Genomic DNA, 16,235 nt, shown 5'->3' with positions numbered 1-16,235 from the left:
CTATAGTTAGAAGTGGTGCTGTGAGAAGACATGCATAAAAATTAAATACTAAGCTAGAGATGTGAAGGATATACCAATTTGTAACTTTTGTTCTGAAGCAAAAGGAGGAAACTAAGAAAGTGATCATTTTTAGTCAAATGTCTGTTTTCTTACTCACCTTTTTCCTGGTACTTGTGGTATTATATTTACTTTACTGTGAATCCAAATTCCCACTAAGTGGGACTTGTCTTGTACTGATATGGTTATTTATGAGCAATCTAATAACCCCTAGATACCTTGAGAAGGCTGTGGTGGGTTTATCTGTTTTATGTTTTTGGTTGGTTGTTTTTTAGGGTTTGTTGCTTTCGAGTATTTTTTTCAGTTATTTTTAATTTGAAGCTTAATATTTGAAATGTTTCAGTGATGTCATTTCTATTAGTGGAAAGTCCTGATGTAACTATGGAGTATAGGAAAAGGGAAGTAGAAATTGAGCATTAGATCACAGCGACTTGTGGAGACAATTTTTTAGAGTTTTCCCTTATTCCAAGCTGAGCTTAATGTGGAGTTAATGTGGATGCTTCTGACAGCATCTTTTTCTGATTTGATATGCAATAATCATTTCTGAATTTGCATCCTCTAGATACTCTTAATTTAGCTAGGTAGGTGATGTGGGGCATATATGCACTGACTTTGATGTCAAAATATTCAACAAATCATTTCATCTCTACACCACCAAACCGTTTGTTTAGAATCCAGCAGTAAAAAGCTACAGTTACATTCTCGTTGGCAATAAAGTGGCTTTACTTAAAACTTCATCCTTACTATTTTTTCTGGGCTTATTACATCCTTATGCATATGCATGCAGTCAATATGTATTTCACTTCACTGCTAACATTAATGTGAGGAAAGCATATGTTTAAATTCTTGCATCTATCTTTTCAGGGTTGCCTTCCTCTTGTGCTCATGTTTGATATGAAGGAAGAAATTGAAGTAGAACCACAATTTATAACGCAGCTAATGGAGCAGTTAGATGTCTTCATAAGCATTAAGCCGAAGCCAAAGCAACCAAGCAAGGTTGGTAAAAAGCTCATGTATTCATTCTAGGCATTCATGTCAGCTTTTCAGAGCTGGTGAGTTGATGTGTGTGCCCTTCCTTCCTGACTTAATGGATCATAAACTTGTAAAATGTGTGTATTTTCTGTTTGAAATATCAATTTAAATGTTGTAATATTCTCCTTTATGGTGATTTCACTTATTCGTTAAATATTTGGTGATAAAGTAACTAGACTTTATATAGGAATACTGAGGGGAAAAAATAAGAGGGAAATATTAGATCTGATTAGACCCATTCTGTTTTAAAGAAAATCCTCGAATCATGTATCTCCCACATAATTGCAGAGTTCCTTAGCAATCAGATTTAAGTTGAAGGGGAAAAAAAGCAACAAAGAATTACAAAATATTTCTGAGAATTGATATTTGTTGTTAAAATACTCAGGTAAATGTGAGTAGGAAGTACTCAGTTATCTATACCATTATACATATTGTTGTAACAAACAGAATCATCAAAGTAGCGTTGGCTACTCTTATCGGTTCAGCATCTCTGTGTAGGGATATGTACAGTTCATACAAAGAAACAGTGTGAGGAAGATGTACAGGGAACAAATAATTACTTTCTTCATTAATTTTTCAGGTGTTACTTGTGCCTTTTTTCAGACAGCTAGGAATTTGGTTGCTTTTGTATAAAGTTTTGTCTACTTTGGCATATAGTACCCTGATAAAAGAGTGTAAGACTTAAATTATTGGAGCACTTTTCTAGATCTTGGGGCACTTCAGATTTGGTATGTCCAATACCACTAAAGTTCAGTAATAACCTGTTTTTAATAATAAGCCATGATAACCAGTGATAGAAAATATGTTCATCATTTTTGCTTTCTACAATTCATACAAAATTCCTAACCTAACCATTAAGGCCACTGAATTTAAGTAATTGCTAATGGCTGTTTTCCCACACTGTCTTACACTGCTATGTTACTGTTAGGGGAGATTTAAGAGTTGTGTGTGTTGCAGACATGTTATATAGCTGTTCGTTACTGGTTTTCCTCTTCTTTCCTTTTGTTTTGCTCCTGTCTGTCTTTAACTCCAGTCTGTGATTGTAAAAAGTGTTGAACGAAATGCCTTAAATATGTATGAGGCACGGAAATGTCTTCTGGGACTCGAAAGCAGTGGAGTCACCATAGCATCAAATGCCTCTACTGTCTCATGTCCCGTTGGTCTGTCTTGTCCTGGTTTGGATATCTTGTCTTCAGCAGGACTAGGACTCACTGGACTTGGTATGTATTTTACTTTATTAATGTATCTTGCTTTAGTTAAGTGAAGCACAGGCTATTACTTTAGATCTTCCTTACCAGTATGAAGTATAGGACAGAAATATCCAGGTTTCCTATCTGATAGAATTTCATAAAAAGAATGGGTAGTCCAGACTGAAATTACCTTCTCTTTTTCAAAGCTCTGCAAAGACCCAATTACCAAACAAGTACAGAACTGAACTAGTCAACGAGAATCTAGTGACCAATTTCATGGCACTGGTCCCCAAAATTCAGCATTACCATGCAACTACCCTGCAGTCTGCCATCAGGAGGGCTGTGTAATTCTGTTGATGCCTTTGTCAAGATCACACAGATGCAAATTAATGTTCTATTTGACTGTGATTTTTAACATGGCTCCTGCTGTAATTTTCTTTTCATGCCTGCACCTTGGGTTTTTATTTCATCTCAATATATTTCTGAGCTGACTTAATAGGATTGAAAGCTAGTTTGAGGAAATGTGTTTGGAGGATGATTACTATCAGTATTGGAATTGCAAAAAGGAACTAAATAGCTCTTACTGGGGAAGTAGTGGTTTAGTTCATGAGGTTTTTCAGAAAAAAAGCTGTTAAGCTGTTTGAAATGAAAGCAAGGTTATAGAATGCGGTTGCTTATTCTGTAAGTAATGCTTCTGTAAAACAAACTGACAGAAGCAATGGAGGTAATACAAAGGATGGCAAGCCTGAAAAGCAGCTATTTCAGACTGGTGTTACAACACTTTGTTTCCCAGTTGAAGAATCTCAGTCCTTAAGTGTGCTATTTGCACCATATTAACATGAAGCTTAATGTTAAGATCTGTCTATAAAATATATGCTGGTGCTACTTAGGTTGTTTATTGTTTTTATTTTTAATGCTGCTTAAAACTTGCAAGAATGTCTTTTATCAAGTCTTAGCTAAATATTCACACGTGATTTTTTGCCAGGCCTTTTAGGTCCAACAGCACTCTCTGTCAACACCTCAACTACTCCAAATTCTCTGTTGAATGCTCTCAATAGCTCAGTGAGTCCCCTACAGAGTCCGAGTTCAGGCACACCCAGCCCCGCACTGTGGACAACGTCTCTTGCTAACACAAATGCCACAGGTTGGTGGAAGTTAAATGTAGATCGAATTATTTTGTTGATTGTTCAACAGTAAAGTGGGAGAATAACAGAAGAGTCCAGAGTCATTTTTAAAGCCTTAATTCCCAAGTTTTACGTTCACACAGATGAATGTGTTGTAATTTGAAGTTATAATTTCGTATAGATTTATAGCACACTGTCATGTACAATGTTTTCATTTGGCGAGTATAATAAACTTGGTTAATTCGCAAAGTGATGATTAAAGTATTATAGTTTTGGCATGTGGTTCTAAAGGAAACTTTCAAACCTACATAATGACAGGTATTTATTTGAATCATTGAGTTAAGTGAGAAATGTAACTAGAGCATTACCAAATTTCTTTCAGGTTTCTCTGCTATTCCACACCTAATGATACCATCAACTGCTCAAGCAACTTTAACTAGTATTTTGCTGTCTGGAGTACCTAATTATAGTCAGAACACTCCATCTCCACCACCGGGCCTAACTCCTGTTGAAGTCCATGTTAATGGCATGCAGTCAGAGAATAAAAAAGGGTCAGCTTCTTTAAATGGTCATGTGAAGGTAAGGGACATGATCTCTGGAGATCTGTTTGTAATGAACCTTGTCATTTCTTTATCCCTTCAGACTTTCTTAGACATTAGTAGATTCTGAAGGCTACTAAGTTTCCAAATTGAACAGTAGTGTTTTCAAAATGTTATATGCCCCTTCCTTCTTGAAAAATGGGGCATTCAAATATATTGTTCTCCTATGTCAGAGATGAATCTTTTAGTTTTTTGTACAGACAAGCAAAATTTGCAATATTTTAAGTGTAACAATCACTTCAATTTGACAATTATTTTAGACCACAAATATCAAGTATGCTGCGCTGTCTGCCACTTCACTGGGAGAAAATGTGTTGAACGCAAACCACGGTGATTCAGCAAGACAGACAAGCACTCATGGTGCCTCAGAACAAGTAGCTGCCAAGTCAAATGGTACAGAAGGTAAGATTTTGGCACTTTATTCTTTTGTAGTGTTTGTGAAGCCCATGTGTTTTCATGAAACAAATGTGCAACATCTATAGGTTGTGATACAAATGTACAGTGCTTGTACAATTTTAGAGTTTTGTTTATAGGTGCTTAATTTCATTGCTAAAGATTTATCTGCTGGCTTAAGCAATGTTTTATTTTTCTTTTCAGTGGAAGGAGAGATTTAATGCCTTTGACAGATTTATTCTTGCACAAAATTATGTGTGCATCAATCCTAGATGACACTGGCAAGCAGAATTTATTTGCACATTTTATAATAACGTTTCAGTTGATTACTTCAGCTCCTAAAGTGCAGCATAAAGAGCTGTCCTCTAGTTCTTGGAGGGAGGGAATATCAATTCCATTTCAAACTTGTGTAGATTTCTGTAAAGGCCTTGCTCCTCTTGTGAATGCTGATCGGTAAAGGAGATGCTCTTTATGCTTGTGGTCATCTGAAAAGCTGTCTGAATGAAAGATGCATCGGCCAATCAAACAAAAATATTTGCAAAAATTAACTCTAAAGATATTTGAATATTAAGTGGGATGCTTTCATTCCAGTGAAGATTCTATTAGCACCTGACAGGATTTAATAGAACAGAATAACAAATCAAATTCATTTGAAATAACTAGTCACTTCTAATCATCTTTAAAATTGGTTAATATTACTTGGCTTTTACTTTAATAAAGAAAAGTAATAACTAGATATAACAGGCACTCTTTTGACACTGATACATAGGTTTGTTGGCTTTTTCTAGTGCATCTGAACTTAAATTTCTGACTGACTTCAAGATGTTATTCTAAAAACTGAGCTTAATTCTGTAAGAAGGAAAGCAGGTTGTGCTTTGTATTCTAGTACGCTTACTAAAGCAATGATCACTACAAGATTTAAGTGGTTTTTTTAAATCATTTTCTTTATTGATCTTGTAGGTTGCAATGATGCTTTTGTAGAAGTGGGCATGCCAAGAAGTCCGTCCCATTCAGCAAATACCAGTGATCTGAAGCAGATGATAAGCTCTTCCAAACAGGCCTGTGCAAAGAGGCAGACAGTTGAATTACTGCAAGGCACCAAAAACTCTCACTTACAGTAAGCTAAAAGTGCAAATGCAGATAAATGGAGCTTTCACCATGCAAAAACACTTAACGTGTGTTTGTAGGTAGAATGTATGTTTTAGTTGTCAAAGAGGTGATTTAAATTGAGCTTGGTTTTTGTAACATACCCTTCAGTTTGCCTTTTGATTGCAAATTTTGAATGATTTTTGTAGTTCCTAGGAATTTTTTTCTTTGGTTCGTACCCATGACAGAGGAGAGGAAAAAGGCAGGAAAGATAAATGCTTTTTCTATTCCACAAGAAAGGGCACTCTTTACAGAGAAATTTTCTTTAGATATTTCTAAAGGATGCTCTTTTGTACTTTGCCTTCCTATTGATTATTTTGAGATCATTTCCTAACTGCAAGGGTTTTTGCTTTTGTTTGTATCTGAGGCTGTTTCCTTGGTAGAAAAAGTACATTTGGGGCATAACAGTGTGTTCTCAAACACTGTTCTCAGTGACTTCTTGTTTGTTTTTTTTAATGACCTAGCAGTGGGAAGGGCCCTTTTGAGTCATGTGTCTTGGCAATACAGGTTTTGTTCTTAATGAGATGTTTTTAAGTAATGTTAAGTAGCTTGTGATAACTGCTTATCATGACTCTTTAGAGTTGTTTTTTCCTTACCTCATTTATTTACACTGTTAAAGCTATAATATAATATTTCATGAGTTCTGTTCTCACAGTTGAGAAATCCAAGGATTTTTAACTCAGTTGCTGGTATGTTTTGTTCTTTATGTTGTGGGTACAGCACTCAAAATTTCTTCAGAGTTTCTTTCTGGGCTAATCATTTAAAAAGCGATTACATCTCTATGTTTTGAACTAAGGAAGGAGGAGTGTGCACTTATAGAGCAGGCACAGAGTAGAGCTGATTTTTAAGTATTTTTCCTGTTTTTAGAAAGAAAGGATTTCAGTCGGAGGTACATTGGCACATAGGATTGCAATGATTGATGCAGGGCTTACGTTAACTTTATCAGTTTTCATAACTTCTCTCTCTGTCCTATTATTATCACTCTGTTAGATGTGCTGAGCTGCTAGCCTGAGCAAGGCTAAATAGCATTAGCCCCTACTGTGTAGGGGTTGCATGTGATGACTCCAGAAAGCTCAAATTTAACTTCATAACCTCATACTTGGTAGCATACGAAGCAGCAATTTGTTTTGTTTCACTGATGGAGAAAGCAGGTATGTATGGTAAAGGAGAGCTGAGACTTGGAAGTATTGTAGAGGATGATGAAATGTTTGCACATTGGCTCGTGTTGAAAATGCCATCCTTCTCAAGGTAAAACTCAGTTATGAAAATCACACCAAATACTTACTGTTAAGGTGAGAAGGCTGGATTTAATACTGACTTTGCTTCCTCAGTACCACCGACAGGTTGCTCTCAGATGCAGAGTTAAGTGCTTCTGAAAGTCCTGTGGCTGACAAAAAGGCTCCTGGAAGTGAGCGGGCCGCAGAGCGAGCAGCAGCTGCCCAGCAGAACTCCGAAAGAGCACGTCTAGCTCAGCCATCATATGTAAATATGCAGGTATGCTTCCCCCAGTAGGCCCAAGTCTACTGCACAGTTTGATAATTGCAGAGTGTATGCACCACACAATACAAAGGGGGTTTTTGGCTAGCACGCTGACCACCAGTACTGTTTCATTAGAAGTATTTCCCAGATAAGCTATTCATTCTTTCGAGGTACGTGGATGTGGTTGTATCTGGGTTGATGGTTGGTTTTTAGATAGTGAAATAATGCTGAGGTACCTGGTCTTGTGAGATTACATGAGATACGATCACTTAACACAGGAATACGAGTATGGTTTATGGGAGGCTTCTTTGACTCTATCGCTTCCCTTGCAATCTTTTTATTTCCCTTAGCTCAGAATGATTTCCAATGAGGTGGTACATTACAGAAGGGTGAAAATGGGGTCACTTTTGTGCTGAAACTGCTATATGATTACTAGTTATTTTCCACATAGTATAGTAAGACCTCTTTGAATAAGTAATTAAATACCCTCGTATGTCTCAAAAACTTAATTTAGTAATCAATCTTGCTTTCTTTGGAATATGAAGAAATAGGAAGAAGAAAGGTTCAGTCTTCAACTCTAAGTCAAGGAAGACAAAGAGGGAGTTAAAACAATGCTTCTATGAGTAAATAAAATAATTTCAGCACAAAATAAATTGCATGGGTATATGAATCTACACTTAAACATGTGTGCAAAGTCTTACTACTTCACAACAGTGGAGATGAAAAAAATACAAGATCTCATAAGCAATGTCAACACAGCTCTTTTTCTGTAACTTCAGGCTCATTTACAGGGACACTTATTGAAGTAACCACCCTAGTTCTGTCTTAAGTATATATGTTAAACACTACTTTCACAGAAAGAAATCTGCCTTCTAAATAGTGCTGCAGCCTCACATAATTATTTAAAATTTACCTACATTTGTATGAAGGCATTTACATACAGGGGAAACTTTCAGTTATTGGTGATCTGTGAAATAATATAAAAAGTTTTTTAGAAAGATCTATTTAAGAATGATAAACTATCTTCTGCACATTTAATTTTTAGGCATTTGACTATGAACAGAAGAAGCTACTAGCAACCAAAGGTATGTGAATAAACAGTGACTTCTGGGACATTTGAGTCCACTGAAATAATTTTCTGAAGGTTCAGTTATATAACTCCATCTGTAATCAGATTTGAAGCTGATACTGAAACGTATTTATTTTTCGTGTTCCAAATATTTTTTAACACCAACATAGTATGAAATAATCATGGTGTTAAAGAAGTTGCACGTGGGATACAGTGCGAGTACATCCATATACAATTCGACCATGTTTTTTTCAAAAACCTCTCAGCTTTAATTGCCATAATTGACTTCATTTAAATGAAATTTAAGCATTAGGATGTTTGTCATATTTGTTAAGTTGATCACTATTTCAGGCATAGATGAAGCTACAGAATTCATAAGGGACATAAAAATTTATGGATCTTTTGACCTTGTTTAAAAATAAACTGTATATGCTGGCACTGGAAGAGAAACAGAAACCCTTTTGATACTTTATTTTTTTTACTTTCTTGCAACCCAATGGGGTTTACTCCTAACAGAGTAAACTGCCCTCAGGAGGGGTACAATTCAATCTGTAGCAAATGGAAGAGTTAAAATGACTGTTTGGTATGTTGAAGTCGTAGCATACATGACTTCAGTGTTATCATCTCATCACCTTTATTAAGGTTGAGGTTTACTGGTTTGTCTCTTCATTTTTCAGCTATGTTAAAGAAGCCGGTTGTAACAGAAGTGAGAACTCCAACAAATACGTGGAGCGGGTTGGGCTTCTCTAAATCTATGCCTGCAGAAACAATCAAAGAACTAAGAAGAGCTAATCATGTATCATATAAGCCATCTATGACAACTACCTATGAGGTACATAAAGACCACAGTGTAATGGAAATGTATTTCTAGTGAATGATGGTGATAGATGTTAATTTTGGGAAAAAGTCTGTAACTTCAAAAAAAAAAAAAAAGTTACACTTTTTTGCTTTTATATGCACTTGCTTGCTGTGCCCATTTCCCTGCTTCCTTTTTCTTTATTTTTAACCCACCTTTATAAAATGTAAGCAACGTGTTTCTTCCATGAAACTTTGGACAACTTTTCTGTAGGATGTACCTATCTTTTAAGTCAAATAAGATATTTAACGATAGGAGGAAGGGTACTGTGCTGTTCCCCTCTTGATATGAACTTCGTGTGGCTTTCAACTATACGTAATAGATTTGGAGGTTTGTATTGAGTTTGCAGCAGTAGCTTTGTGAGAGAGAAAAAGCAAATGAATTCTGTAACTTTATTTAAAGTTGTTTTTATACTAATGGAGATGAGCTGGGGATTTTCACCCCAGCTACTAAAGGTCTCTAAAGGTCTCTAAGCAAAGATGTTCTAAGAATGTTCTGTGTTTTAGTTACTGGGAGTCTGCCTGTGTACAAACCATAGACTTAGCTCCTTCCAGTGAAACGTAAGGATTCCTGTCGTCCTTGTTTTCTATGAGCTATTGTGGAAGCATGGGGAAAAATACATATCTTGGATTCTTTGCTTCTTGCTTCCACTTAGCAGTCTTCAATGCCATTAGTGTCAGAGGCTCTACTGCCACCCTTCCTCCCTTACACATGTGTTTTTGATGTGAACTGTGTGGGATACACTGAGGGCCCAGTCTTTGAACAGATGTGGTGTTGGTATTACAGTCTACTGTCTGGAAAGTTAATTTGCGAAATAACCTCACTGAACATTTAAACTTCACTGTGATACATTAATGAACATTCAGTTTTCCAGAAAAACTGACTGACATCTTTTTTGCCTTAAAACTTTTAACCATAACTATGATCAAACACATTACGGAAGCCCAGTCTCTTGTTTGTTTGGAAGACTTGGAGTAAATCCATTCTGTTCTTCAATTGTCAAGTTCTACTAGCCTCAGTTCACACCTTCCTGATTTTGCCATAGACAAGGAGCTTCTGCTTTTTTTCACAAGTGGTGTTGATATTTTTCTCTGAGCAGTACAGAAGTTGCTTAACTCTCAAGTTGTGCTTTTCAGTTAGAATCTGATGCAAATATATGGAGTTAAATTGTTCACTTAATTCTGTATTCAGTTCATGCAAGTGCGGCATCACCCTAATTTTGGGGATATGTTCATCCTAATTCCATAATTAACTGCAGCTTTTCAGGGAATGTAAGCAATCGGGAGCACTGTCTAGCAGTGCTGATGAGAGTTGATAATGGTCTTTACAGAAATATGAGAATCTATTTAAAAAAAATTCTCAAACTGTTGCAGAATTGTTGCTATGCAACATAGTTGTCAAGTAGTGTATAATGGATCCACTTCTCTGCAACTCATGGCCTGTTTGCCATGAAGGGATGCAGTATACAGACTGCTTTGTCTACAACTTGTGTGGGAATGTGATACCATGCAACCTTTGGAAACAAACTTAGAAACACTGAGGAATTGATTTTGAAGTGTGGTCTCTAAACTTCTGTTTGAAATCCTTAAACCACGTTTGTTTTAAACACCTGCTGTTTTTGTGTCCAGTTTACAATTATTTTCGAATTGATCAACTGCCAAGAAGACGCTTAAAAGTATTAAAGCTGTTTTTTTTTAACTGAACTGCTGCAAAGAAAACATTTGAATCACAATTAAACTTCTGTTTTCTGCCCAAATTTTCTTTCTGTGACATGCAGGGTTCATCAATGTCTCTCTCACGATCCAACAGTCGGGAGCACCTGGGAACTGGCAGTGAATCTGATAACTGGAGAGATCGTAATGGCCTTGGACCCACAGCTCATGAATTTGTCTCCTCAATTGCCAGCCCCAAGAGGAAACAAAATAAATCAGGTTAATAATGTCCTAAGATCTGATCATTATTATTTTAAAATCTAATCGATACCAGTAAATATTTATTCTAATATTTGTATTTCCTGACTACATCACTGGGGATTCGCATTACTGTTGCTTGTAAAATGAAGTAATTAACTTAAGGCTTTTTTCTGTTGTTGTTTTACAAATTGGGAAGTGAAAGCATATGTAAGATTGTGTTACATAATATACAAGTAATGGTCCAAAAGGAAAACCTTTGAGGAAATTTTTTAAATTCAAGACATTCTTGCTAAAAGTTCTTTGCTGTTTTGGCTTTTTCAAGGCGTACAGCCTTAATAAGAGTTTATTTCTAGACTACCATCGTTCCGCTGTTATCAGTGCAGCAACAGCCAGACATCTACTAGGCTATCTGCTTGCTGGTGCAGCAACTATAAGCTGTGCTAATGGTGAATTTTAAAGCATTCTCTTTATGGTGATAAAAATAAATAATGTTATGTGTTTGGCTAGGCCTAGCCCATGGCTTTAAACTCTCACGCCTTTGGTTGCAGGCTGTAAGGGTTTTAATTCCTTCTTTTAAAAAGAAGTTTAAAGCTTACAGAGCACAATTTTACTTCATCCACATTGTTTGAAACTTCATTTCCTTTTTCAGTAACTTAATATATGCCTTTCTGAAAGACAGCAAAAAAAGGGAATAGAGAATATGGGACAATACTGTCTGATGGCATTATGGCTGCTTTTATGCTCTGTTCTTACAAAGGTGAATAAAACCTAAATCCCAGACTAATTGCAAGGTACGCAGATAAGAATAATAAAGTTGGACATCATAAGATTGAGTAGTTTCAATTTGAATAATTACTCATGGTTGGTACACGTGGTTGGTATATGATATATATATATATTTCTAAGAAGTATATTAGTTCAACAATGAATGGCTACATGCAGCATTTAAAATACTCATAGTATAGAAGAGATGAAAAGTTTATTTAAAATCATGCCAGTATTTACATGTAAATTGAATAAAATGGAATAATTTTGTTTCTTTTAGTATGCTGTCTTGCATAATCTGCCCCAAGCGTAGGATCATTAATTTCTCTTTGGGTATTTTTAGTATTTTCCTCTGATGCAGAAGAAATGAAGGCACCACCTTTTAAAATGCCAACACCGTAATTGCTTCATTTGTCAAACCTAACGTTCATAATTTCAACACTGAACATTGAGTAGTTTGCTATCTTATAAAATTCTCTTTCAAAACAACACCAAGGTTGGTGGAGGCACTTGGGATCAAATTAACAGTCTGGAGACTTTCTAAATAGTTTGCTTCCAGAACATAAGAGCCCTAACGTAATGCATGTGAAAAGTGGTGTTTTTACAACCTTCTGTTGGCAGTCAGTGGTGGAGACTATAGTAGAAGGCTTTGGAACAATCTCAATATTACTCACCTGGAAAAGTATCCTTTTAGTCTATACTGCAGTGTCTGTAACAAGTGGCCCCATTTACAGTGTTTTGATGCAGTCTTGGGCAGTTACCTTTGTTCTTGTTGTTATGCAACAGGAGGAAAAATTGTTATTAACTGTCTGGTCATGTAGTACTGCTGTGTACTATCAGTATGTATGTGCAGAGGAAATGGATTGCTCACCAAAATCTGTTTTCTTTGAAAACTTAACCCATAATTCTTTTTTTTTAAATATACCTTTTAGGAAATGTAATTTAAGATTATATAGGTAGCATATTTCCAGATGCAGTATTTATAAAGCTATTCCACTTTTTTTTTTGTCTGTGACATACTGAAATGATAACCAAATCACGCAGTTACTCTTGCTACCAAGAATGCTCTGGCATGATGTCCCTGTTCCAAAAAGAACGGGCTGGTTGTGTTTGTGTGCAATGATGCTTTTCAAAATACCTACTGGAGAAAAGAGGAAAAGGGGTTAAGGAGGGGGAAAAGCAACAGAGTGTTGCAATCCTTTCCCCTGTATGACGTCCTGAGTTTGTACCCAGGTGAAAGCTTAATGTGATTTTATTGCTTCAAAGATTCACCTGAACATCTTTTAATAGAAAATAAATATGGAGGTTAACAAGAAAAATTCAATCTGTTTGTTCTTTCAGACCACTTAAAGGTGCGTTTTGTTTTTTCCTTTCCATTCTGTTATTAAATAAAATTAATTTAAGTTGGCTTTTGAAGGGGTAATCAAATGCAATTCTTGTGACTGAGAACTGTGCACTTCTGTGGCGTGACTGAAAATTGCTCTTCCTTTCCTTTCAGCTGAACACTATCTCAGTAGCAGTAATTACATGGACTGCATTTCCTCGCTGACTGGAAGCAATGGCTGTAACCTGAACAGCCTCTTCAAGGGATCTGATCTGCCTGAGCTGTTCAGCAAACTTGGTTTGGGCAAATATACAGACGTATTTCAACAGCAAGAGGTTGGCATTCTTTTGCAAGGCATCTTTGTGTTGATAGTATGTTTTATGACAGTAGTTGTTCTGTTTCTTGACCAAAGGTGTGTTGTATCTCTCATGAATTCCCAGTCAGCTTAACATGGGTACTATTTCATCATATATCTTTTCATTTATACAAAAAACTGAACTGATATCTTTTTCTTCATTTAAGGAAGTTTTAAACCTTGGCTCTTAATTGTAAAGCAGGATGATACCCAGAATTTAATAGCAGTCCGCCAACTTCCTGCATATGTTATGGAAACTTATTCTACATTGAGCAGCAACATCTTCTCTCAGCTACAGCTGGGATGTGTGAACATTCATTTGTTGCTTCATCCTGTGTGAACTTCATCCAGTTGAATGGACTTCCTCCATTCCCAGCAGGGAGATGGGCCAGTCACATATGGGACCTTCTGTCTTCCACCTCTGCACCCACTAAGTCACTATCTCACCTTAGGTCAGGTGCTAGTGGACCTAGTGCATGGTCACAGAATGCTGTATAGGTAGAGTCACTTTGTTTATCTGTTGGTCACTTAAACTGGTGACAGATAATCTGTGTCACAGAAGTGCAGTGAGCCCAACTGCAAGACTTGCTGGCTTACGCACAGAGTACCCGATCTTCTCCTGAAAGCACTGTCATCTTAGGTAGAAAGCTACATGTGTCAAACCACACTGCTGGCATTGGGTGTATGTGTGTTCAAAAGAACAAACTGAGAGGATCTTCCATTTACTTGAGTTTCTCAAGTAGTGTACCAGTGTTCAGGTTTGCTTCTGTGGGAGGACAAGTGCTTTGCACACACCAATGTGCATTTGAGTGCACATAGCAGGATTCCAAGGGTAGGCATGAGGCAGATTTGTACCTTCTCCTGCACTCTAGGTTACTCATGTGTATGCACTCATAGAATCATCCTGGGTCCAGTGAAGTATATTGCCATTTCAGCCCGAGGCAGCTGCATCTGGTGCGTTTCATGCCAGTGCTTCTCATCTCTAATCATACTTTTTTGCTGTGGAGGAATTTTATTTGTGCAACCAGTCTGTGTGGCAGGGTCAGTATTCAGTCTGAGTGAATACAAATCCAGCTGTGCCTCAGTTAATTCTGTGTGCGGTTTGGCAGGTTTATTTCCTTTTTACTCCTCTGCGTGCTTAATAATGCCCATGTTAGCCAGTCATTAATCCTTTCCTATTATTGTGAGGCTACTCTCAGTGCCTGAAAAAGAGAAGTGGCTGTGTTGGTTTCTAACACTAAAAATGGCTTTAGTCTGATGGGATTTTCATTTTTATTTTTTTTTTTAATCTCAAGAGTTGCTGATTAAGTGTGATGAGCCAAGCGGTTTGGCCAGAGCAATTTCTAACTCAACAGTTTTCACGATATTTCCACGAGTTGTGTGAGGAGCAACAAACCACAGATGTCCGTGGTCGCACACACTTTCTATGTTGTGAAATGCTCAATGCTTTAATTAACCCAGTTACGTCACTGGTAGTTGGGCAATCATCCTCTAACGTAGTAAAGTCAAAAACATGTACTGTACCTACAGACATATCTATCTGGCTGTTTCCAGTTATGCTGCAGAAATTTTGCCACATACTCAATTTCAGTAGTCAAAGTTAAATGCGATAACTGGATCTGTGCTTTTCTAAAGCTGCCTGCTGTCAAAGATAGCCAAGTGAGAAACTTTGAGGAAGTTACTGGGAACCCACCAATTGCTGTTCACGTGCAGAGAACAGATTGCTGAATGAACTGTCAAGAGCATTAGGGAAAAAAAAAAAAGCGAGACTATTCTGTACCACGCTTAAAACCTAGCAGCTTTGGAGAAAGACTTGTTTTGCTCAACTTTCCTGTTTCTTTTTACTCTAGATTGATCTGCAAACATTCCTTACTCTTACTGATCAAGATTTGAAAGAATTAGGCATTACCACTTTTGGTGCCAGAAGAAAAATGCTGCTTGCAATCTCAGGTAAAGAAACAGATTCACACGGGTTTTCATTTGTTGATTTTTAGTATTTTGTTTCCTTCTTATTTGAGTTGTGCGTTTATAGTAGTCGTGTAGTATAGTAATAGTGTATATAGTAGATCTTTCTAAGATTGAAACTTAAGAATCTAGTCCACAGAGGTCATAGTGACTCAACTCTAATCAAAAGGCACTTGAAACCAGACTTAATGGAGCTTTCACACTCATCCTAGCTAGAAGAAGTGCATTGGTGTGTTTCTGTTTAGTTTTTTGTTCAAAGTGAAGTGTTTCTGCAAAATGCATAGTTCTGAATGAAACACCTTACTTGGAATTTTTCCAGCTCACTTCCATTATGAGATTGATTTGTACCCTATGTGCAGAAAGAAGACAAAATACTGTTTCTTAGAATGCATTTTAGTTAGCATGTGATGCCCAGGAATTTTTTCTAACTTCAATAAATAACATACTGCTACATGAAATTCTATTACATGGGAAATCTCTTATCACTATCTTGGCAGAATTGAATATATAGTGGGAAATTTTTCAGGTTGTCAGTTCTTTCCTCTCAGTTGCATTTCTTCTAATAATGCTGTTAGTGAATGTGCTTTTCGTATTTAAAACAATGGGATAAAGGAGGTGAAAATACAGTGGATTTATTCAGCAGCAGTCACAAAAAAATCTGTGTAATCCTTCAGTTTTTTATCTATTAAAAATTTTGCTCACAAGAAAAGTGAGAAAAGGAGAAACGCTTTGAGCATTTACTAATACAAACATAGGGTGCCTATACTTGAATCAGAGGTGAACACCTGTTTAATATGAATTCTATTGGAAAAATCATTCCAATGTTTTGCATAAAATAAAGACCTGGCTATCATAAAGTTATAGAGAGGCTAATAAGCTTTTGTCGTTATTCTACGTAACATGATTATGCTAGAATTATACACTGATGTACGTGCATCTTTAGGGGATTGCAGCCTTTGAGTCTGGTA

General features: G+C 36.6%; 1 protein-coding gene across 1 annotated transcript in view; it reads left to right on the top strand.

The window, feature by feature from the left end:
• The window catches only part of BICC1 (BicC family RNA binding protein 1), a 97,712-nt gene that overhangs the window by 78,231 nt on the left and 3,246 nt on the right, over positions 1–16,235 (top strand). Inside the window, exons 9-20 of the mRNA XM_042818816.1 lie at positions 922–1,053; positions 2,123–2,309; positions 3,265–3,423; positions 3,786–3,982; positions 4,263–4,404; positions 5,356–5,512; positions 6,873–7,035; positions 8,066–8,105; positions 8,767–8,921; positions 10,723–10,876; positions 13,122–13,282; positions 15,153–15,252. Coding sequence (XP_042674750.1) covers positions 922–1,053; positions 2,123–2,309; positions 3,265–3,423; positions 3,786–3,982; positions 4,263–4,404; positions 5,356–5,512; positions 6,873–7,035; positions 8,066–8,105; positions 8,767–8,921; positions 10,723–10,876; positions 13,122–13,282; positions 15,153–15,252 — 1,747 coding nt within the window. The remainder of the gene's footprint in view (positions 1–921; positions 1,054–2,122; positions 2,310–3,264; positions 3,424–3,785; positions 3,983–4,262; positions 4,405–5,355; positions 5,513–6,872; positions 7,036–8,065; positions 8,106–8,766; positions 8,922–10,722; positions 10,877–13,121; positions 13,283–15,152; positions 15,253–16,235) is intronic.

Source organism: Centrocercus urophasianus, unplaced genomic scaffold, assembly GCF_019232065.1.
Source record: "Centrocercus urophasianus isolate 14NV4802_14NV808 unplaced genomic scaffold, USGS_Curo_1.0 seq_17, whole genome shotgun sequence".
Lineage (NCBI taxonomy): Eukaryota > Metazoa > Chordata > Aves > Galliformes > Phasianidae > Centrocercus > Centrocercus urophasianus.
The sequence above is the reverse complement of the archived record's forward strand: the minus strand, read 5'-3'. Positions and strand labels throughout refer to the sequence as shown.